The sequence below is a fragment of the Phymastichus coffea genome, unplaced genomic scaffold, assembly GCF_024137745.1.
Source record: "Phymastichus coffea isolate CEN01 unplaced genomic scaffold, Cenicafe_Pcof_1.1 PCOF00090, whole genome shotgun sequence".
Classification (NCBI taxonomy): domain Eukaryota; kingdom Metazoa; phylum Arthropoda; class Insecta; order Hymenoptera; family Eulophidae; genus Phymastichus; species Phymastichus coffea.
Genome location: NW_026706901.1, coordinates 325985 through 349161, shown reverse-complemented (window position 1 = coordinate 349161; position 23177 = coordinate 325985). Strand labels below are relative to the sequence as shown.

General features: G+C 44.2%; 2 protein-coding genes across 2 annotated transcripts; both read left to right on the top strand.

The window, feature by feature from the left end:
* The first annotated feature begins 1304 nt into the window (after positions 1 to 1304).
* LOC131669254 (histone-lysine N-methyltransferase KMT5C-like) lies at positions 1305 to 6070 on the top strand. The gene is given in 3 exon segments (XM_058944013.1): positions 1305 to 1677; positions 4200 to 4291; positions 5879 to 6070. Coding segments are annotated over 3 exon segments (657 nt in total).
* Positions 6071 to 8609: 2539 nt separating this feature from the next.
* On the top strand, positions 8610 to 9839 carry LOC131669253 (golgin subfamily A member 6-like protein 25). Its single transcript, XM_058944012.1, has one exon. The coding sequence runs from the start codon at positions 8610 to 8612 to the stop codon at positions 9837 to 9839; it is 1230 nt and encodes a 409-aa protein (XP_058799995.1).
* Positions 9840 to 23177: the final 13338 nt, after the last annotated feature.

Genomic DNA, 23177 nt, shown 5'->3' with positions numbered 1-23177 from the left:
GTCATTCGGAAAAGCTCTCGGAATTTTTCTTCATGGAACGTGTATCAAATGTCAAGTGAATAAAGGGTGTATGTAGTTGATCGGTCGCTTTGCTTATTGACGTGGGCAGAAGCGCACGTACCTCCTCTGCCCAGCCACCCGAACCCACCGACTTCCCCGCGTGAGCAGTACGCCGAGCCCGCATTCGACGAAGCAGCCGGCACGACAGCCGGGAGGTAAGTCCTCCTTCGACGAAGCGGCGGTTAGCTTCGCAACGTGGAAGCGACGGTGACTGATTTTTGTTAACGGATACCGATTTATTCTCTCGGATAAATCACAACCGTTACAGTACAAACATAAAATACATTTAAGAATTTCTTCTTGCAAGATGTTCGTCTTTAAATTATTTAAATGATATAATTAGTATCAATACAAAAACAGTTTTTGTATTTGTTATAAGACTAGATTTCTCAAGTATCAGAATCATTCTGTTAACGCCCTTGATATACGGTTTTTAAAGTTGTAACACACATGATAAGGGTGTTTACACAACGACTGACATTCACAAAATGAAATTTGATGAATGATTAAATAATTGCAGACATACTAATGAATAATAATAAAAAAAGGTTGTTATTTTATAAATGAACAATCTAACAGCATAATTAGTTTATCAGAAAACTTAAATTTGAGTGATAACGTTTCAGAGCTACAAATTATATCTGGTTTATTATCTCTATTATCTTTATCATTAATCACAATCACAAAGAATTGTAAATCCATATTTTATTTATATTTGTTTACCTAGACTTTAAAAGTATGTATTAAAAACTAAATACTAAATCAATGATTAGATGGCTTTGTTATTTTAAATAAAATAAATGCAATACCAAAAATATATTTAAAAATAAATAATATTGTACAAAAAAATTATGTCGCAAATGAACACTATGAACCAAAAAGTACATATGAAAAGTTGGGACCTTATGCGAGTTGACGACCTGTGCAAGTCACTAAGTTTAGATCCAAATCTAAATTTTATTTGTAGGAAGATCTATACAGATAGTATTCTTTCTATTGAAATCCAAACAAAAGTACAAAAAATATACAAAAATATAAATTGTATTAATACAAAAACTCTAAGAACAGTGAAAAATGACTTAATGGATTTAGTAAAACAATATAGATTATATTCAGCTTTCAACATATCTTATTTGCATTGGATAGACCCTGTCTTAAGTGCTTATCTTTAATCTATCAGTGCAGAGTCATGTATTACCATACAAAAATGTAACCGGTTTAGTGGAGATAACTACAAAGGGTTAATGGTTGTAGCTAAAGAGATAATACAAAAGAATACAAAGTTGAACTTCCTCAGAGGAACATATAAAGTTATAAGTAATGAAACAAAAGAGTTCTTAGAGTCACAACATTTGGATTTTTCTTTAATGAAAAGCAACAAGAACAGTGCAGATGTACTATTGTTAGGACCTGTTGCCCTACTCAATCATAATTGCAATCCTAACTGTAAGTATGAATCACTCTCGAAATCCTCTGTGAAAATAAGGTCAATCAGAAAAGTCCTAGTTGGAGATGAGTTGTCCTGTGATTATGGACCCAATTATTTTGGAATTAACAATGAACAGTGTGAGTGTATAACTTGTCAAAACAATCACAGAGGATATTTTATAGGAAAAGGTAAGAATACTAAATATCATGCTTAATTTTTGTAGCTTTTCAATTATAATTCTAACATATATTAATCAGATTAATTAAATTAAATTATTATAATTCTAGATTGAGGTTATATTGAGACTTGGATGAGTGTGGACGTGTCTTGTGTGAGTGCTGAGTATAACGCAATTTTAGAAAGAAGGAGAGCGGGAAGTGAAGAGAAAAAGGGAGAAAAGGTACAGGAGGAGTCGAAAGGGGTTTGGAGAAGAGAAAAAGTGAGGGAAACAAAGGGCGAAGGAAGTAAGGTGAGAAAAAAAATAAAGGGAGAAAGGATAGGTTAGGTTAGATAAGACAGAAGGCGGGAAAAGAGGAGCGTAGGAGAGGGATATAAAGGCGAAGACAAAGGGATTAAGAGAGAGAGTTAAGGCGGGAGCAAGGTGGGGAATTGGAATAGGAAACAGGAACGAGATGTTCATAACGCTAGGAACAGCGAAAGAGAGGGATGGTAAAGTGGATAAGAGGAAGGCAAAGGGGGTGAGAGGTAGAGAGAGCGAAGAGGGCCTGAGGGGAGGAAACAAGGAAGAAGTGAGGCAGATGAAAAGGTACAAAAGTGAAAGCGAGGGAAGTGGAACAGATGGGGATGAAGGAAATGAAATGGACAGAACATTGATAGGGGTGGGTGAGAGTAAAGGAGAAGGTAATGCAATTGAAAGAGTACTAGCAGAAATGAGAGAACTGAGAAGAGAGGGGAAGAGAGAAAAAGAGGAACTGCTAAATGAAATAATGAGGCGAATGGAGGAGGCGGAGAAAAAAAGGGAGGCAAAATGGGAGAGAGGGTTAGAAAAACTTAGAGAAGAATTAGAGAAAGATAGAGAGGAAAGGAAAAAAAGAGAAAGAGAAGAAAAAAGAAGACAAGAGAAGTGGGAAGAAAGAATGAATGGATTGGAAGAAGAGATGAATAAGATGAAAAAATGCATGGAAGGAAAAGAGACAAGGGCAGAAGAAAAAGGAGTAGATAATAGGGATGAAATGGATCACATGAAGGAGAGGATGGATAGAGAAAGTAGGGTAAATAATATAATTGTAACGGATCTGGAGAGAGAACTGAAATGGGAAAAAAAAGGAGATGCAGAGGAATGGTTAAAGGACAGAATGGGAATTAAGGGGGAAATAATAAGCCTAAGGAGTATAGGAGGACCAGAAATAAAACAGAGACAGGAAGGGACAGAGTATAGAAGGAAGAGGATGTGGCAAATAAAGTGTGCCTCATGGGAACAAAAGGAGGGAATAATGAAGAAAAAAAGTAAACTAGGGGAGAAAAAAATATATATAGATCACGACTGGACGTGGAAACAGAGGAAAATAAGAGAGGAGGTAAGAAGAAAAGCAAGAGAAGTGAAAAATAAGGGCAAGGAAGTTAAAATATGGCACAACGGGTTAAGAGCAGGGGAGGAAGAGTGGAGGTGGAATGAGAGAGAAGAAAGAATGACAAAGAAAGGAATGGAAGGGTTTCGGAAATAAAAGTGGGAGAGGAGAGAAGAGAGAAGAGGTGAAGGGAAGAAAAACAGTAAAAATGTTATTCACGTGGCGGGAATAAAGAGCTTGGAAGAAGAGGACTGGAAATACATTAGAAATTTTGATATAGTAGGACTTACGGAGACATGGGTGAAAAGAGAAGAAGCAGAAATATGAATAGGAAGAAATTTGAATGAGTATAACATTGAATGGAGGGACTCGAGAAGGGAAGGAAAAAGGGGTAGGGAGATAGGGGGTGGACTGATGGCAGTTAGAGAAAGACAAGGGAGATTAAAGGTAAAATGGAAGAAAGAAAGGACAGAAGAAGTCATAGTAGGGGAAATAGAGATAAAGAGAGAGAAATGCACGGTTGCATCAGTCTACATGCAGCACAAGAAAAAAGAAAATTATGAGTACCTAACCGAAGAAATAGAGGAAAATAGAGGTAAAATATTAATAATAGGAGGAGACTTTAACGCTAGAACAGGAGGCGAAGGAAGAGAATGGGATAGCGAAGGACAGACAGAAGAAATAAAAACAAAGGATGCTATGATAAACGTAGAAGGGGAAGAGATGGTTAAATGGCTAGGAGAGATGGGATTAGTGATTATGAATGGGAAAAAAAGAGGGAGATGAAGAGAGAGAAATTACATATATAGGAGCGAGAGGGATGTCGACGATTGACTACGTAATAGGAAATATAGGAGGGGAAGAGAGAGTGAAGAAAATGCAAATGGGAGAGAGAATCAAATCGGATCACCTACCAGTAGAAGTGGAGCTAGAAAACAGGGTTGAAGAAGAAGAAAACAGAGAAGAAGAAAGGTTAAGAGAAGACTGGAGCGAAGAAGGAATAAAAGAGTATCACAGATGGATAGGAGCAGTAGAAGGAACGGAAAAATGGGAAGAGATAAAAATTAGAGTGCAGAACGCTATAACAAAAAAGAAAATAAGAAGTAAAAAAGGAACAAGAAAAAGCTGGTGAAGAGAAGAATGTAAGATAAAAAGAGACAAGGTAATGAATGCTCTGAAAGAACTAAGAAGAGGAATTGGGGACAGAAGCAGATACCTGGAAGCAAAGAGGGAATACAGAGAGGAAATAAGAAAGGCAAAAGAAGAGGAAGTAAGGAAAGTGGCGGAGGAAATAAGCAAAGATAAAACGAGAAGGAAATTTTGGGAAAAAGTGAACGGAGGGAAGAAAAAAAGAGCAAAAATAGACGAAAAAATAAGCAATGAGGAATGGCTAAAACACTTCAAGAAGCAGCTAGGAGAAAAAGAAAAGGACTACAATAAAAAAGAAGAAAGAATGGGAAAAGGGGGAAAAAGAAGAAAGAGGGGAAATAAAAGTAAAAGAGGTAGTAGAGGTGATAAAGAGAATGAAAAAGAAAAAAGCAACAGGAGAAGATGGGATTTCAAATGAAGCGTGGATGGCTGGGACTGAAAGCCTAATAAATGACCTGACAAAATGTCTAAATAGAGTATGGAACGGAGAAGGATACCCGAAGGAATGGAGAAAGGGATAAATAATACCAGTATACAAGAAAGGAAAAAAAGAAGAAGTAAGCAATTATAGGGGTATAACGCTGATGGACACAGGATATAAGATATATGCAGAAATAGTAAGGAAAAGACTAGATAGAGAGATAGAAGAAAAAGGAATACTAAGCGATACGCAAATGGGATTCAGACTAAAAAGAGGAACAACAGATGCAATATATGTGCTAAAAACGGCAATAGGAAAAGAAATCAGGGAAAAAGGTGGGAAATTGTTTGTCTTCTTCGCTGATATGAAAGCAGCATTTGACAGGATAAGAAGAAAGAAGATATGGGAAATAATGAAGGAAAAAGAAATAGATAAAAGGATCAGAAGAAGCATAGAAGAAATATACAAGGAAACAGGATGCAGAATAAAAATTAGAGGAGAGATAATAGGGGAATTCGACACAGAAAAGGGAGTAAGGCAAGGGTGCCCGCTGAGCACCACGCTATTTAATCTTGCCTTTGCGGAGTTAGAAGAGAAAATGAGTAAAATTCAGGAAGGAGGAGTGGTAATAGGAAGAAAGAAAATTTGGACGATAGGATACGCGGATGATATAGTAATGATGGCAAAAAATGAAAATGGGATGAAAGAGATGCTGAAAAAACTAAGGATATTCTTAGAGGAAAGAGGGTTGGAATTAAACGTAGAAAAGTCAAAAATGATGAAATGTAAGAAAGGAGGAGGAAGAGGAAAGGAAGAAAGTTTTGAGTGGATAGGAAAGAAAATTGAAATGGTAAAAGAATATAACTATTTGGGATACATAATAAACAAAAATAATGGGAATAAGAGACATATAAAGAAAACAGAAGGTAAAATAAATATGGGACTAGAAAAAGTATGGGGGTTGGGAGAAAGATTATTCAAAGAAAATTGGAAGCTAAGGATGATGTTATTTGACGCGTTAGTGAAAAGCGTGATAATGTATGGAGCAGAAATATGGGGGTGGAAAAGATACGAGGAAATAGAAAGACTACAAATGAAATATATAAAATGGGTACTGGGTTTGGACAGAAACACACCGAGTTATCTGATAAAATGGGAAACAGGAAGAAAAGAAATAAAAGAAAAAGCAATGGAGAGCGCGATGAGATATGAAAATAAAATTAAAGAAGAGGGGGATGGAACAATAAAGAAAGAAGCATGGAGAGAAATGAAGAGAAACGAAAGGAAAAGAGAAGAAAGAAATGAAAAAAAGGAGAGAGAGATGAAAGACTAGGGGAAAGTAAAAAATACAGAGAGAGAGAAGAAGGAGACGATGAGAGAGAAGAGTTCTGGGAAGAAGTAAGAGAAGAATTGAGGAAAAAAGAAGAAAAAGAAATGGAAGATAAGTTGGAAGAATCAAGTTATATAAGTGGAAGGGGATAAAGGAAGAAATGAAGAAGTGTAGACTAAAAGAAATACAAAATGAAGGGAAAATAAGAGGCCTACAAATAAGAGAGAGGTTTAGGTTAGGGAACGAGACAAGAGGGAGTAGATACTGGGAAAAAGAAGAAAATAAGAAATGTAGAATGTGCCAAAAAGAAGAGGAAAATTGGAAACACATAGTAGAAAAATGTGAAATGACAAGAAAAGAAGGAGAAAAGTGGGAAGAAATAATAGTTGGGAGCAAAGAAAAAATAGCATGGATGAAGGAACTAAAGTGGAAAAGAAGAAGAAAAGAAGAAGAAAAAGAGAAAGAAAAAGAAAAGTGAAAAGAGAGAAGAAAGAAATTGATAAGAGAGAATGGTAGTAAGCATGAGTGAAAGCAGAGGGAGCGGAGGATATCGCAGAAAAGGTGTAAAAGCCCTAATACGGACAGGTGAGAAGACCGGCTAGATAAGAAAGAAATTAAAAGAAAATTCATAGAGTAAAGAAGGCAAAAGAAAAGATTAACGAAAATGGATGAAATTGAAAGGAAAATAACGAAGATAGAAAGAGACAGAAGAGTAGAAAAAGAAGACCTGGAAGAATGGATGGAAATAGAAAGAAAAAAAAGAAGGGATGTGGAAAACAAGGTAAAAGAGTTGGAAAGAGAGGCTAGGAACCAGGAAATAAGACTAAGAACAATTGAGGAAAACCTAAAAGAAAGCGGAAAAGAAAGAGATGAGAAAGGAGCAGAAGAGGAAGTAGAGAGAAAAAAAAAAAAAAAGAAAAAAAAGGAAAATGGAAAGTGAGAGTGACGAATCACCAGGAGAAGAATGGGACGAGTGGAAAAAAAGAATACTGGTAGTGAAAGAGGGACCAAAATGGGAAGAAGGTGCAAAAATAGAAGAATGGTTTGAAAATGTTCATAAAGTGAAAGTGAATCACGTAATGGAATTGGGAGAAAGGCTGAAAGTAGAGTTTAATAGCAGAGAAGACAGAGACAAGATATGGGACTTGGAAAGAGAAATATATAGAGAAGGAAAAATGAGCTTAGACGAGTGGCTGTCCTTTGAAGAAAGAAAAGAGAGGGACGAAATGGTAAGGGCAGCAAAGAAGGTCCTCAGTGCTTGCCAGGAAGCAAGAGTAGTAATGGACATCGTAGTAGAAAACAGAAGGATGATTATAAATGGGAGGACTTACAGAAAGAGGGGAGGTAAGTATAGGAGGGAAAGAGAAAGAAAGAGGATGGGATAGAAGATGGAATGAAAGAGTGAGAAGAAGACGAAAAAGGGAAGGCAAATGGAAAAGAAGATGAGAAGGAAATACAAAATACACTAACACAAACAAAAACACAATCACACACATATACAACATAATCACACAAAACACAAGAAAAAAAAAAAAGAAACAAGGCACGTCACACAATAATAATGAAATGTACTTTGTAAGAAACTAAAGTTGTAACATTTAAGTTGAATAAATTTATATATATTATTATAATTCTAGAAAAATATTCAACATCAACATTTGATACAAATAAGGTAGTGAATATTCATGAGTTAGATAATATCATGGATTTGTATCAAATAAATAACGAATCTGTGCTACATACTGTTACTAGCAATGACTACCAAAGACTTTCCGACGACTTATTTTCAAAAAATTCTATCTTAGAATTGCCTGCAATTATTGAAAAGCAGACTCAAATCTTTACAGACTTTGATAAACTTTAACTTATAAATTTGGATACCTGCAGAATATCTAAAAAAAACAGTATTACATTGGTAAATTTAAAGGTATCAGAGTTGCATAAAATTTTTAGTCAGTATTTTTCTACCAGTCATGAAAATTTCAATGCACCAAATCATAATTTAATAGAATTCACAGGAGATGTTAGATTCAGTTTGAAATTTGATGATCAGCATTTCCAATATTTGGATCTAATAATACAAATTTCTAATAAGAATTTTCTAGATTTTAAGCTAATCATTCAAGAGTATAGTAGTAAAAAAATGACTATTCTAGCATCAAATTGTGGTATGTAGATATATTTATATTACTTAAAAAGCAGAAAAAGTCATAAACAAATATAAATAAAAAGTATATAACAAATATAAATAAAAACTGAATAACATTTCAAAGATAAATAAAAATTAAGCTTTGTTTTTTTTTGTATACTACAAGCTGCTTTTTTGATCAAGATAAAATTTTATATTTTGTAAAAACTCATATGGAAAGTTAAAACCGAGATTATTCTTATAACCGCATTTTTTTATTTCGTCTAAACTGTTCTCAGAAAAATTATATTTAAAAAATTATTATTATTTTTATAGTAAAATTTCTAGACTTCCGGTCTCGAGATCGAGCGGGAAAGACGCATGTGAGACGTGAGCTGGCAATTTAAGTAGTGAAAATAAGGCAAAACTGAGCAAAAATAGTTGAAAAGTGAAGAGGCATACCGAGAAAGAGGGGATTTATCGACCTAGTGAAAAGAAAGTGAAGGAAGAGAGAAGATAAGAAGAAGAGGAGTGAAAATAAGAGGAGCAGCAAAAGTGAGGTTATGGAAGCAGCAAATATGGATGCGGAGGCGGGTGCGGGAGAGCAGGAGACGCTAAGGAGGGGCAGAGGCAAGCCCAAAAAACAGGAAAACGAGAAGAAAGGCAACGAGAAAATTGATATAAGAGCGTACTTGCAGAAAGAAGAGGAGAGCAACGAAGCTGGGTTCGTGAAAAGCGACAAAATCACGCGTTCACAACCAAGGAAGGCTGACGTAAGGGTTAGCAACAAAAAGGAAGAGAAGCATTGTGAGATAGTGCAGAGGACAGAAGGTAAAGGGGAGGTCAGCGACGATGAAGATGAGGAAACCGAGCAAGAAGAGGATGACGAGAAAGACGTGGAAGAGGCGCAGGAATCAGAAGGTAAAGTAGGCGAGGTCGATAAGGAAGAAAACGGAGAAAAGATAGAGAAGAACAAGGATGGGAAAGGAGGGAGAAAGAGCAACAACAAGAGCACGAACACGAGAGACGATGGCAGCAACAGCGAAGGAGAAGAATTAAAGGAACTACAAAGAAGAATAAGGAAAATGGAAGAGCAGAGGAGGATAGATGAGCAAGCAGCGGAACAAGCAAAGGAAACGGTGAGAAGGGCAGTTGAGAAGTTTGACGACAAATTGGCAGAGATGGAAAAACGAATGGAAGAAAGGATGAGAGAGCAAGAAGAGAGGTTAGAGGCGAAAATAAACAAACCGAAGAGAAACAGTAGGTGTAGGAGGGAGGAAGGAGAAAAGGAGAACGAGAGCGCAGAGAACGAGAGCAACGAGGAACAAGAAAGGGAAGAGGCACAGCGACCAGACGACGATCAGCAAGGAACTAGGGATAGGAGCAACGCGGAAGGAGGAGAAGAGCCAAAAGTAAACAAACCGGATGCAATGAAATTAGGAGAGTACGAATATGAAATGAAGGAGAGAAGGAGCAGGAAAAACAATGTATTTATTAGAGGAGTAAGGACTTCGGGAAAAAGATTAAAAGAAGAAATAGAAGGAATAATATTAGGAACTACAAGGAAACAGTACAATATAGAAAAGATGAAACCCTTAAGGGGAGGATTACTACTGACCTTCGAATACTTTAGAGAAAAAATTGAATTTATGGAGCAAGCGGAACACTTTGAAAAAATAGGAATAAGAGTAGAAGAAGAGAGAACACCTAGAGAAATAGAAGTACAGGAATGGATTGAAACGATAGCAGAGCAGGAAAGGAGAAACATAACCAAGTGCAAGTGGGTTACTTAAAAATAAAAATAAACGGGAGGATGAGCATATGGGACGAAAGAAGAGGAAACATATTGGAGACAACAGAAAGAATGTTTTTTCCGATCAGGAGAGAGGGAGAGGAGCAACTGGAGAAGAGAAGGAGGCCACAGCAGGGAAACAAGGAGCAGTACCACGGCAGAGAACAGAACGAGTGTAGAAGCAACGATTTCAGAAGAGGAAACCGGCAGTTTGGCAGCACAGGAAGATGGCAAGGAGAAGGAGGGACCAGCGAGTGGAGCAATGGCGGACGAAGAGACCAGCGAGCAACGAGGGGTAGGTTGTAAGAAACGTGGGTAGAAGGAAGTAAAGAACAAAATTTAATCAAAAAATTGAACAAAAAGTATAGATGGGAAACGAAAGCAGCCGTTAGGGTAAAAACGAGAGGCCAGGCCAGCGGGGGGGTTTTGGTGGGGATTAAGAAGGAGCTAGGCAAAAATGCGGAGTTCAAGGAATGGGAATGCGGGGTAGTAATAAGAAATATTCCGTTAGGTAAAGAAAAAATTGATGTAATAACGATTTATAATCACGCGAAAATTAACAAAATGATTAAGAAGCTGAAAGAGATGATAGAGGTGAGTCTATTTGACAAGAAAAAATTCATTATAGCAGGGGATTTTAATGTAAGGGTGGGGAACGAGTAAATAAGTAAGGGTAAAACGAGAAATTCGGAAGATAGAAAAATGAACAAAGAGGGAACAAAATTACTAAAAAGCTTGAGATATTGTAATGCGGAGATAAAAAACGGATGCACGGAGGGGGATAAAGGGGGGAGATCTACTTTTATTGGGGATGCGGGCTCATCGGTCCTCGATTTGGTGGTAGAAGGGGGAACAGGATTAACAGAACTAGTAACGAGGATGGAAATAGTAACAAGGATAGAATCAGATCACCTGCCAGTAATTTTCGAGATAGGGTAAGAAGACCAAAGGGAGGGGGAAAGAGAGGGAAGGACAGAAAAAGTCACAGAAAGATTCATATGGAGGAAAGAAAAAGCAGAAGAATATGAGGATTTGATGGGGAAAAAATGGAGGGCGGAAGAGCTTAAGGGGAAAACAGCACAGGAAAAATGGAACTTATTGGTAGAGAATATAAAAACAACAGCCGAGGAATTAAATTTGAAATGGAACGGAGGGGGAGAGAGGGCGAGCAGAAACAAAAAAAGCGAAATAGGGGAACAGAAAAAGAAAGTTTGGAAATGTTTGGATAAGTGGAGAGAAGAAAGAACAGAGGAGAAGAGGGAGGGGTGGAGAAGCGAGAAGATCAAATTGAAAGAGATGATAGCAAGAAAGATAAGAAAGACAAACGAGGAAAAAATCGAAACAATGGCAGCATGCAGGGACATGGGGGAATTTTGGAAGGTAGTGAATAAAGAAAGACCGAGGAGGTTCAGAAGGGGGGAAACCATTAAAAAAGAACAGTGGGCGGAACACTTCAAAAATTTACTTGGAGTAACAAGAGAGAGAAATAATAGTACGAGTAGGGAGGAAAACGCGAACGAGGAGAGAAACACGAACGAGGGGGGAGACGCGAACAAAAAGGTGGAAGAAGGGGAAGCAGAGAATATTTTAAACAGAAGGATAAAGGAAAAAGAATTTAGGGTAACCTTAAAACAAATGAAAAACGGGAAAGCAGCGGGGCAGGACGGACTAACGATCGAATTTATAAAGGGGCTACCGGATAGTTGGACAGAAACAATAATAGAAATTTTTAATGAACTATGGGACAGGAGCGAAATTTTAAAAGGTTGGGAGATAGCGAGAATATATCCGATATTCAAAAATGGAAATGAGGAAGAGACTAAAAATTACAGAGGGGTGTCACTTCTAGACGCGAGCTACAAAATATTAATAAAAATAATGGCAGGAAGAATTAGGGAGTGGGCAGAGAGTAAAAATATATATAGGGAAAGCCAAGCAGGATTCAGAGGGAAAAGGGGAACGAGAGAGCATATCTTTGTAATGAACTCGATTATAGGCAATAAGCTAAAGCAGAAGGGGGGGAAATTATATCTAGGTTTTATAGATTTCCAAACCGCGTTCGACAGAATAAACAGAGCAAAAATGATAGAAAAAATACAAAAGAAGGAGGTAAGAGGAAAAATGCTGCAGATGATAAAAAAGATATACAAAAATACTTTGAATGAGGTAATAGCTAAAGAGGGACTATCAGAGCGCTTCGAGACGTCCCAAGGGGTTAGGCAGGGATACCTCCTGAGCCCTAGCTTATTTTGTTTATTTATCGACGATATAGACAATATCTGGGAAGAGAAAAAAGTAGGAGGAACGGTAGTGGGGGGGGGGGGGGGAATTCTACTGTTTAAAGTTCGCGGACGACATAGTGATATTGGCAGATAACGAGGAGGGACTGAGGGAAATGTTGAGGAAAACAGAGATTTTTAGTGACGAGATAGGGATGGAGGTTAACACAGAGAAAACCAAGTTGATGATTTGCAGTGAAGGAAGATTAGGTAGGGAGAGGGAATTTACTTACAAGGGCAAAAAAGTGGAGGTAGTTAAAGAATTTAAATATCTGGGGTACTGGTTTACGCAGAAAAACGGGAATTCAACACATATAAACAAAATAACAGGGAAAGTAACTAGAGCAATCAACGCAACATGGGGAATCGTAAAAAGAACAAAAATTGAAAACCTAAAAAAAAGGCTTTATCTTTTTGACAGCTTAATAAAAGCGGGGTGTTTATATGGGGTAGAGATCTGGGGTGGCAAAAATGAGAAAATCTTGAGAGGGTACAGAGGAAATTTTTAAAAATGGCTATGGGATTAAATAGTAACACTGTGACGGTGTAGGCCTGTCATGGCCTGCACCGTGTGCTTATCTCCCTCTCCTTCCTAGGCAAAGGCGCACGGCTGGCATCAAACGCACGTTGTTATCACGTGCCTGATGCCTGCCCCTTTTCATTTTCAGCAACGCACGAGAGCGGAGGACGAGGACAGGGACGCGACGACGCTACCGAATATTGAGAGTGCGAGAGAGAGAGAGAGAGAGAAACTATAGTCTAGTAGTTGGGCTTGGCGCGCGGCACTTGTCGCGACCAGCATTGCCGCGTGCCGCCGATTAGGAGGCGAGTGGTGGGAGAAGGCTCTCATGCACTCGCGACAGTGAGTTACGCGACGCACGAGAAAGAGATCGGCCATATCAGTTGGTGACCATCGTTGCGAAGCCTGCGCCCTTTGTTCGGGAAGAAGTTGGTATTCCTCGACAGATTGGCCGGACGGGATTTTCTCTGTCAGCGACGCGGCAGTCAGGAGGTTTCCTGCAAGAAGCCACCATCAGGACGGTACCCGGCTGGGTCTTCTGCCAGATCACCGGCTGCACAGCAGCCAAGGGTTTTCCTGCCAGGCCGCCGGTGGGACATCTTCCAGATTGCCGGCGACAGTGACGTCCGCCGAAATTGGTCAGGTCATCCATTCCTCTCTCTCTTTATATCTCTTCCTTTCCTCGGCGATTCTCACGGTTCGCGTTGCGACGCCAGGCTTTCCCGAGCCGGCGTAGTTTTCGACAGTGCGTAATTCAAGTAATTGTTTGAGCCGGTTAACGAGGTGACATGGCGCTAACGTGCCGGTCATCTCGTTTAGATTAAGTTTGTGCGTTATTGTTAATAAGTGTTTGTACTTTCTCCAGCACTCTAAGTAATGCGTTGTAATAAACGGTTTGTCAACGGATTGAGTGTGTGAAATTATTCTGCCCGCTGTTCTCCTTCCTGCTTTGCCTGGAGCGATACACCGCCTCCCTTGCCTTCCCTCTTTATAAATAATTGGTGGTAGTGGTGGATTTATCGGCATTGCACGCCGACACTATTACATGGTATCCCTTGTGGGGAAGGGCAAAGCAGAGGTGAGAACAGTGCTCGTATGTGTGTGCGCGAATAGCTAATAAGTAGCATTAGTGATTACATTTTCTTTTTTTTTACGGTAAATTCGACAGTATGGTTTGTGAAAGTGATTTTGTCGCGTTTTGTTAGCAAGGGCAAAGCGTGTTAAAACAACGCACCTTTGTCTAAGAGAAAAAAAAAAACTTGGAAACAGTAAGCATTAGAGTATCAGGTCGCGGCGCGCAAAGGTCGCTCGCGCCAACACGTGTTTGCTTCTGAGAATTCGAGGGTCCGAGTGTGTTTACGTTCGAACGCTGCATTCCTTTCTGGTTCTAGGCAAGGCAATAACTTGCCGGCCTAGTACACTGGAGGAACATAGTTTTTTTATTATTCTATTCATTTATTATTTATTTCTTTTTTTTGGTTGGTTACATATAGTATAGTTTTTCCGTTTATATTTTTCTTTTAGCGTGTTAGCTGTCTGTTGGCAACTCGCGCGCGTCGTTGAATTGGAAAATAGTTTTTTTTAAGTATTTATTTCATTTGAATTTTTTTTTACGCTAACGATTTGATCGCACCATGCCGCTTGCATGTAAGGATCGCGTAACCATGCGTAGAATTCTCCGCGATACTCGCGTCAAGGAAGTCAAGTGCCGTATCGACTCAACAGAGCCGGTCGCATTGTTACGGTTAATGCGACATAGGAAACTTTCTTTACACGGCGAAATCGAGGAGTTGAGGGAACGCTACTTGCGCTTTACGCTTGCGATAGAAAGGCCAGAGTTAGGAGCACCGCTTCAACCGAGCGATTTTAAAGAAGGTCGCGTGCCTGACCTTTCGCAGCGCGAACCCACACACGCGGCGGTTAGCAGCGACGAAAGCCAGACTGGTCCGGTCGAATACGTTAGAGTTGCGTCACCAAGGGCAGTAGAGCCAGGCTTGCCAGGGCAGGCGACTTTGACACCACAAAGTGTTGCCGCTCTGCATCGGCCAGCTCAGCTGCAGGGCGCTAGGCTTACGACTCCTGACCGCGGGGAGGTAATTTTGCCAGCAACTGGCGCTGTCAGCACGGCTCAGCTTCAGAGTGCTAGAGCGATGACGCCCATTCGCGAGGAGGTTATCTCGCCGGTAACCAGTCCAGTAAGAACTACCCCCCCCCCCCAGAGCGAGGCGCGTGCGCGACGAATGCGCCCGAGACAGAGAGACGTAGTGCCGGTACCTTGAGCCAGGTATGGAATGCAATAACAGCTGTTCCGCGATGGATATACCGACGGGAAGTGCAACAAGGCATCACTGACGGCACAAATACCGTGTATAGGGTAGAGAGAGAGGCAATGCAGGGTGGTGCGGATCAGGCTGCGCAACAGGCTCAACAGCCGTTGCAAGCCGATCCGACGATCGGCTGCGCGGCGCTCAACGTGCCAGCGGCCGCCGGCCCTGCTTACCAGATTCACTCAAGCGCTCAGCCAGTGAGTCAGGTTCTCTTTCCTGAGTGCCCACCATCTGACAGAGAGTCATGGATCTCTGAATGGGAAAGAGCTGTGCGAGCGCCCGTTAGCGTAGGCGCGCGAGTGTTTAGGCGAGAAAAGGAAGACTCGGACTCGGAGTCCAGAGCTTCAACGAGAGCGTCGGAGTGTAAGCCGGTCAAGGCGAAAACTTTGCCGGACCATGGTAGACCTCTCGAGCTCCTCCGAGTCAGAGATAGGAGAGCAAAGGAAAGACGCGTCGCGTAAAAGAGACAAGACGACGAAAGCTGAAAAGAAAAAGAAAAGTCCAAAGCACGTTAAATATATCAATGGCGTGCCAGCCGATGGTGTTAGTGCGCTAAATGCCTGGTCGCTTCGTTTTTCGGATGATGGTAATACGAGCGCGATTAGCTATTTATCAGGACTAGAGGACTGTCAACGCTTTTATAGAATTCCGGATAAAGAGTTGCTAAACGCAGTAGGCACTAGTTTGCGTGGTAAGGCGCGTACTTGGTACGAGCTTAGTCGAAAGCAATGGCCGACTTTATCGGAATTCAGGAAGAGCTTTTCAGCCAATTTTTGTCGTCGGTTTAGTAGGCAGCAGTTATATAGGGAATTGATGCAGAGGTCGCAAGGGGAACGCGAACGCATCTCTGAATATGTAGCGGCCTTCCAGTCGATCTTGAGACGTTTCGATCCGCCAGTTTCTGACAAAAAGCAAGTAGCTATTATTGTGGAAGGGTTACATCCGCAGTATAGGCGATACCTTGAAACGAAAGCGTTTAAAGACCTAAGCCAGTTCAAGGAAGCCGGCCTAGCGTTAGAAGATCGTATGATAGGTTGGAGAAGGTGGCAACGTCCACCGAGCGCGGACGTTACGCTCGTACCAGAGTCTGCTTATACCGAGCCTAAGAAACTGGCCGGAAAGAAAGCAGTCGTCGCGGTAGAACAGGTCGCGAGCGAATTAGATGAGGTTTTAACAGTAGAACCGGCTAAAGATACGCTCGCTAGCAGAAAAAAGGCAAAGGCCAAGGGCAAAGGGCCGAAGAGCGAAGTTGCCGCGGCTAATGCCCAAGGCACGAAGCCGCAGGCGACGAACCGCTCTTCGCAGCAGGTTGTGCAACCGAACGTTGCAGCGCAACCGAACATTGCAACTCAGCCGAACGTTGCGGCGCAGCCACCGGCCGCCCAGGTGCCGATGTTCTCCGCGCCGAGTTTGATTCCACAACAGCGTGGACAAGCTAATGGCGCTCAAACAGGTGCTGCGAGAGGACAACGTTCTTTTGCTGGCGCGTCTTTCGCGTGTGGTCTGGTTGGCCATCAAAGGTCTCAGTGCCCGGCTGCGCAGAATTCGCAGCCGATTGTTTGCTATAAGTGCCGACAACCAGGGCACTATGCGAACAATTGCCCGCTGAGACCGACGGAGGCCAAGCCAGAGTGTCAGGTTTGCGGGACCGTTGGATTTGTCTTCCGAAGTAAGACAGGGAAACTCGGGTGCGGGAGCCGCCGACCGCTCAGCGACTCCTGCTTAAAGCAAATCGAACGGGCGGTTTGGATAGATGAGTTGCTAAGAAAGAAGAGCAACTCGGTTGTTGCGTCGGAAATAAGGAATTCCGATCGCATCATTAACTTAAGGTTAGAAATAGAATCGGATACAGGCGAAAGAAAGCAAGTCGTCTGTAGGCCAGTAGTTTTAGATGTAGGTGAGAAGTTAGAATCGGATGCAAACGAAAGAAAGCAAGTCGTTTGCAGGCCGGTAGTATTTGGTGTAGACGAGAAGTTAGAGTCGGATGCAAACGAAAGTAAGCAAGTCGTTTGTAGGCCGGGTAGTGAGGTCGTTTACGATGTAGCTGATGAGAAGCTGGAGAGACCAGATCTCGTAGTCAGTGGAGAGTTTATTTCCTCGGCGTTGGACGGGCCCCTAAAGCCAGAGAACCAAAAATCGAGCATTTCGCGCGGCGGAAAAGCCTCGTTCAACGTGTTAGTGCTAGGGCCGGTCATGAACAGCGGGATGAGGCGACAAGCAGTACATTGCTTAAGTACGATGCGTGGGATGCGGTCGAAACAAACAAAGTTCAGCTTAACGTGGACTCTTCCACATCTGACGACGCGGCGGGCTCAACAAATTCGCGCATAGATAATGCGCACATATTTGACGAACCCGCCAACTCAGTAGCTTTGGGCAAGCGTCCGGTTGTCTGTACAGACGCACCCCTCAGCAAACCTACCGTGAACGTCTCCGTCGTGCTGAGGAGGAAACGCCGGGCGAGTGAGGGCGGTGTATTTGCACGCTCACTTGCTCGGTAGGCTAATCACGGGGGGCCCCATCAGTTGGCGCCTGGTGGGGCGGTCCTTGGGCTTCGGGGCGGCCTGCTCTTTGAGCAGCGTTGACCGAACCCCTTGGACCTCTAGCCTGCGGAAGCGTGGAGTGGTGCGGTGTGAGTCAGTGGGAGAGGGTACAGGGCTGAAACTGGGAGCCCCTCCTTTCGGAGGGAGGGGAGTGCAAGCCCAGGCCGCGCGGTAGTACCGGGGCCCGGGTCAAGTTCGCCACTTGATCGGGCTGCCCCGTAGCAACGCGTGTAAAAACCGCTGTTGTCGGAAGCGCTCCGGGTGGCACCCGGGCGGGTAGCGTTAGGAGGCAGCGGGTTGCCGGCCCCGAGGCCACTCCCATTGATAAGCACCGTGTAAGCTCCGCGTGGAAGCAGGTTGGGGGTCCTGGGGGGGGGGAGGCGTGGTTGCCCCGTTGTTCAAGGGCTATCAAGCCAAATTAAGTATGAAATGTTGAGTCAAAATGAGAATCTGTCAAAGTTGCACAACAACAAATCGGGTAACCTAGCCAACAAAAACGCGTTTGTGAAGGGGAGCAGCGAAGAGAGAAGCTCATCCCTCTCGTCTTGCGATGGTAAGGAGGAGGAAAGGGGAGCGAGATCAAGATCCCGCTCTCCGAAGGGAAAGGAGGGGGAAAGGGAGGCGATAGGAAGGAAGGTAGGGAAGAAGGAGAGACAGAAGATGAAGAAGGAGATAGAGAAGAAGAGAGCAGAGGCGCTAGAGAGAAGAAGGAAGATAGAGGAGGAGAAGAAGAAGAGAGTGGAGGAGGACAAGAGAGAAATAGAAAGGAAGGAATTGGAAAAGAGGGAGAGAGAAGGGAGGGATATGGAGAGAAGACGGGAGGAGGAAGATGGGAGGGAGAACAGGAAGGAGGAGGAGAGGGAAGAGGAGGAGAAGATGGAAGTGGGGGAGGCCTCGCAGGTGTTCGGGAAGAGGAAGATGATGGACAGAAACAAGGGAGGGAACAAGGATATCTACATAGTGTGCGAGGACTTGAGGAAAGGGCCCAAGATCATAAAGAAGGATACAGGGGATAGGGAATTGAGTAGGACTAGGGAGGGGAAGAGGGAGGAGGAGGGGAGTGTGGACAGAAAGAGCGAGAGAGTAAAGGAGGCGGAAAGGAGAAAGATAGAGGCGGAAGAGGAGGAGGCGAGGGAGGACGCGCTGACCAAGATGCGGTCCATTACCCGGGACCTTAGGAGCATCCTGTTGACGGATGCGAATAAGGTCACAAAATGGGTGGTGGACTGCGTAATGGGACAGTGCGTGAAGTATGAGGAATTGATACAGGGGCTGATAGTCGAGAAAGCGAAGGTGGAAGGGGAGATGAGGGGGTATGAGAAAAGCGGGAGGGAGCTAGTGGAAATGGTGGGGCATGCATGGGGGGAGGTGAAGGAGGCGCTGGAAGGCGTCGAAAGGAAGGTGGATGGACTGGAGGAGAGGATGAAAGAAGGGGGTTGGGACCCTGGAGATCTGGAGAGAAGAAGAGAGAGAATGGGTGGACTGGAAAGGGTGGCGACAGGGGTGAAAGGTGGAAAGGAGGAGGACGCTAGAGGGAGGAGTTATGCGGTGGTGGTGAAGGGAAATGTGGAGGAGCTCACAGGCGGAGAGGTGAAGAGGAGGATGGTGGAGGTAATGCCACCGATGATGGGGGTTCGGATCAAATCGATTCGGCCCGCCAGAACCGGTGGGGGACTGGTGGTGGAGGTGCCGAGCCAATCAGAGAGGAGTCGGTTCCTGGGGAACCAGGGGCTGGTGGAGGCCAGGTTGAAGGTGGAGGCGCCAAGGAAGAGGGACCCGAGGATTATGATCTACGGGGTGGAAAAGGAGCTGAAAGATGAGGTGTTGTTGGAGGGGCTGTGGCTGCAGAATTGGAGGGGTGTAATGACGGAGGAAGATTTCAAGAATAGGGTAAAGGTAGTGAGGAGGATCGCGAGGAGGGAGGATAAAACGGGAAGGGTAATAGTGAGGTGCCCGGCGGTAGGGAAAAATAAGGTGGTAAAGGAGGGGAGGATATATTTGGAACTAGGGAGTTACAGAAGTGAGGAGTTTGAGGAGGTGGAGAGATGTTTCAAGTGCCTGGGAGGGCAAGGGTGTACTTGGGGAAAAACGGGACTAGTGTAATATGTGTGATAGGGGGGGGGGGATAGAATGTATGCGGGTAGAGGAGTGTTTTTTTTTTTTTTTTTTTTTTTTATTAAATAGAGTTGGAGAATGCTTTATGCATGTAACGGCCTTCCGGCTCGTCCTGTGTGGGAATCTCTAAGCATGGTATACCCACTAAATTCCCATCTCTCTATGTCCTGCCTGTATCCCCCGCGGGAACCGCCGCTAGGCATTACTTCGCGGGGGGGCTTCTGCTATATTAGCCTTGTCTTCTTCGTTACCTTTCGGCTGTGTCGTTTTCTTCGATCTTCATCGTCTTCGGCTATGTTAGCCTCGTCTTCTTCTTACGGCATCGATTTACACGTCTTCTTCCAACGGCATCGTCCGGTCGTCTTCTTCTATCGGCATCGTCCGGTCATCCTCTGGACAGACTCCACCTCGACACCTACGTTCCTCTGCATCGGGTGAGGGAGTCTGGGCTCAACCCAATGTCCTTTACTCTCCCGCAAAGGCAGGGGAGCCCTTAGGATAGGCTGGCGCCTTGTTATCCTATGGACATAGGTGACCCCAGATCCTACGTTCCTCTGCATCGGATGGGGTGACCGCGCTCTACCAACTACTCTGTGGTAGTTTAGGAGCGCTTTTTAGTCCCATAGTCTGGCACCTCGCTCTATCTATGCATGATAGACCTGTCGCGTCTTCTCTCTTCCTCCTTTCTTACTTCGGTCAGCCGGTTTACCACTGACGTGGCAAAGGTCACTACCGTTTCCTATCCCTCTGGCGAGCCGAGCAGGCAAGCTCCGAGCCCTTCGGGACTCATTGGATCATTCCACTCCGTGCGGAAATGCATCCGTTCTTCAGCGAAGCGGGGACACACAAATAGGACATGTTCTACGTCCTCGTCAGTGCCTGGACAGGCTGGGCATTCGGCACTCGCATAGACACCGATGCGTTAGAGATAACTGCGGAAGCAACCATGACCGCTGAGCACCTGTGTCAGTTGGAAGGTGAGGTGTCCGTGGCGCCTGCCTGTCCACTTGTCAATGTTCGGGATGATGCAATGAGTCCAGCAACCTTTCACTGCGTTGTCCCATTTTCTCTGCCATTCTCGCATTAAATTTTGCGTCCACCGTTTGCTGTGGACATGTCTATCAGCATTGTTCTCTTCGTTACGACCTCCTTCACGGTATATTTCTGCTCTGTCGCATGCTAGTAGGTCGATAGGCGCTATTCCAGCGATTACCGAGACTGCAATGTCCGATACAGTTCGGTATGCACGGGCAACTCGTAGCGCTGCTGCTCTGCAGGCTCTTCGACACGTCTCTCCTTAGCTTGCATTATTTCTTAGCGCATCTGCCCATATAGGAGCTCCGTAGAGAATTACCGAGCTTACGACCGACGATAGGAGGGTTCTACGTGGTTGCTTTGGCCCCCCGACGTTTGGCATGATACCTGCCAATGCCCTAGCAACGTTAGTGGCTTTGACACCTGTTTTCGAGAGGTGTTCCTTAAACGATAGCCGCGCATCTAGTATAACTCCCAGGTACCTCACCGTGTCAGTCGACTGTACTCGCTTATTTTCCACCGTGAATGTGGCATACTTCCGAGCTTTCGTGCGGGAGATGAGCACCGCTTCCGTCTTTTCCGCAGCGAGACTGAGCCCATGCTCTTTTAGCCATCGGGCCACCACCTCGATGGAGGCGTTTCCTATATATTCTATTTCCTCAACGCTCTTTGCCGTGACCACTAGTGCTACATCATCGGCAAAAGCTATTATCTCTGTTCCCCTTGGGAACTGCTGTCTTATTAGACCGTCATATAGGACGTTCCATAGCAAGGGGCCAAGCACCGATCCCTGCGGCACTCCTCCCATGATGTTGTATGAGTGTGTGCCATCGTCGGTGTTATAGTGCAGGATTCGGTTGCTTAAGTAGCTCGATAGGGCTCTACGCAAATACAGCGGCACCCTCAGTCCTTCCATGGCTGTCATAATGATGTCCCATCTTGCCGAGTTGAACGCATTTCGGATGTCTAATGCGATCACAGCGCACATGCGTCTTGCGCTCCGTCCTCCGCTAATGGCATCTTTGGCCAGGTCCACAACTCGACCAATAGCGCCTAAGGTTGAACGGCCTTTTCTGAAGCCGAACTGGTTTCCAGACAGGTCCCGCTTCGGCTATAGCTGCCTCCAATCTGGCATGGATTACTCTTTCCAGCAGTTTTCCTATAATGTCTAACATGCATAGTGGTCTGTAGGACGAAGGCTGCTCGGGAGGCTTATTTCCCTTGGGTAGCAGCACCAGTCTTTGCAGCTTCCACGAGTTTGGAAAATGTCCTTCTCGCAGGCACGCACTAAATGTATAGCGGATTATTTCCGGGGCATTCAGTGCTGCCGTCTTGATGGCAATTCCCGGTATCCCATCCGGCCCTGGCGCTTTCCGGGTTCGAATTTTCTTCGCGGCTACTATCAGTTCTGCTTGGTTACTTCTGTAAACTCGATTAAATCGTCTCTTTCCATTAGGCCTGTTTGTTCTGGTCTCTCCCGATGTCTTGGGAACAGATGTCGCACTACTCTGTCGAGGAATAATGGGCAAGATGGTGGTGCGCCACTCCTGGGCTTGATCTTGCGCATGACCGTTTCATACGGCCTTATCTACTTCCTCGCAGAAGTCTCGCCAGCACTGTCTCTTAGCTGCTTTGATGGTGACCTTGAGCAGTGATCGCAGCTTCTCATATTTTTCGGTCAGAGCCTGGAAGTTGGGCTTGTTCCGTGCTCTTTGATGGCGCCTTCTGGCTGTGAAACATTTATGTCTCAGGCTTGCGATGTCCTCGTTCCACCAATATACCGGTAGTCGACATCTTGCGTTATTTTTTGCTGCCATGGATGCATCACATGCAGTTTTCAGAGCACGTGTAAGACCCTGCGCCTTTTCCTCCGCGGTTCCGGACACTGATGTTCCTTCGAGGGAGTAGAGAAATGACTCTCTGTCGAAGGTATTTGGTGCCTATCTCCTCTTGTTTTCCGTTGTCCTGATGGATACCGCTGGTTTGGTCAACTGGAGCCGGTACGTTATGGCTTGATGGTCACTGCCCGTGTACCGATCGCTGACTCTCCAGTTGAGCTCCTCCGTCAATAGTTTGGCATCTATGAAGGTAACATCCACTATGGACGATTTCCCCGCCTTGGAATAGGTCGGGATCGTTCCTCTATTGGCTACCTCGAGCTCCAATACTCCAAACGCCTCTAGAAGTGCATGCCCGCGAGCATTTGTTTTCGCGCTTCCCCAGTTTACGGCCCATGCATTAAAATCGCCTGCGATGACTACCGGTAGGCGTGATGTCATTGCGCTGGTAACAATGTCATCCAAGGATTTCTTAAACTCGCTTATCTCTTCGCTAGGTGGGAGATAGCAACTATATATACGCATGCCAGCCACTTCTATCCACGTAAAGTTTGAGGTTGGATCGATTATTCTTGCCGATACGTGTAGGTGTCCGCATACCCAGACAGCCGCCCTACCAGTCGCATCTTTCACCCAGTTCGGCTCATCGAGATCACGGTACTTTTCGCTAACTATGACGATG

Excerpts from the sequence above, each read along its gene's own strand:
- LOC131669253 (XM_058944012.1), top strand. The coding sequence starts at position 8,610 with ATGGAAGCAGCAAATATGGATGCGGAGGCGGGTGCGGGAGAGCAGGAG.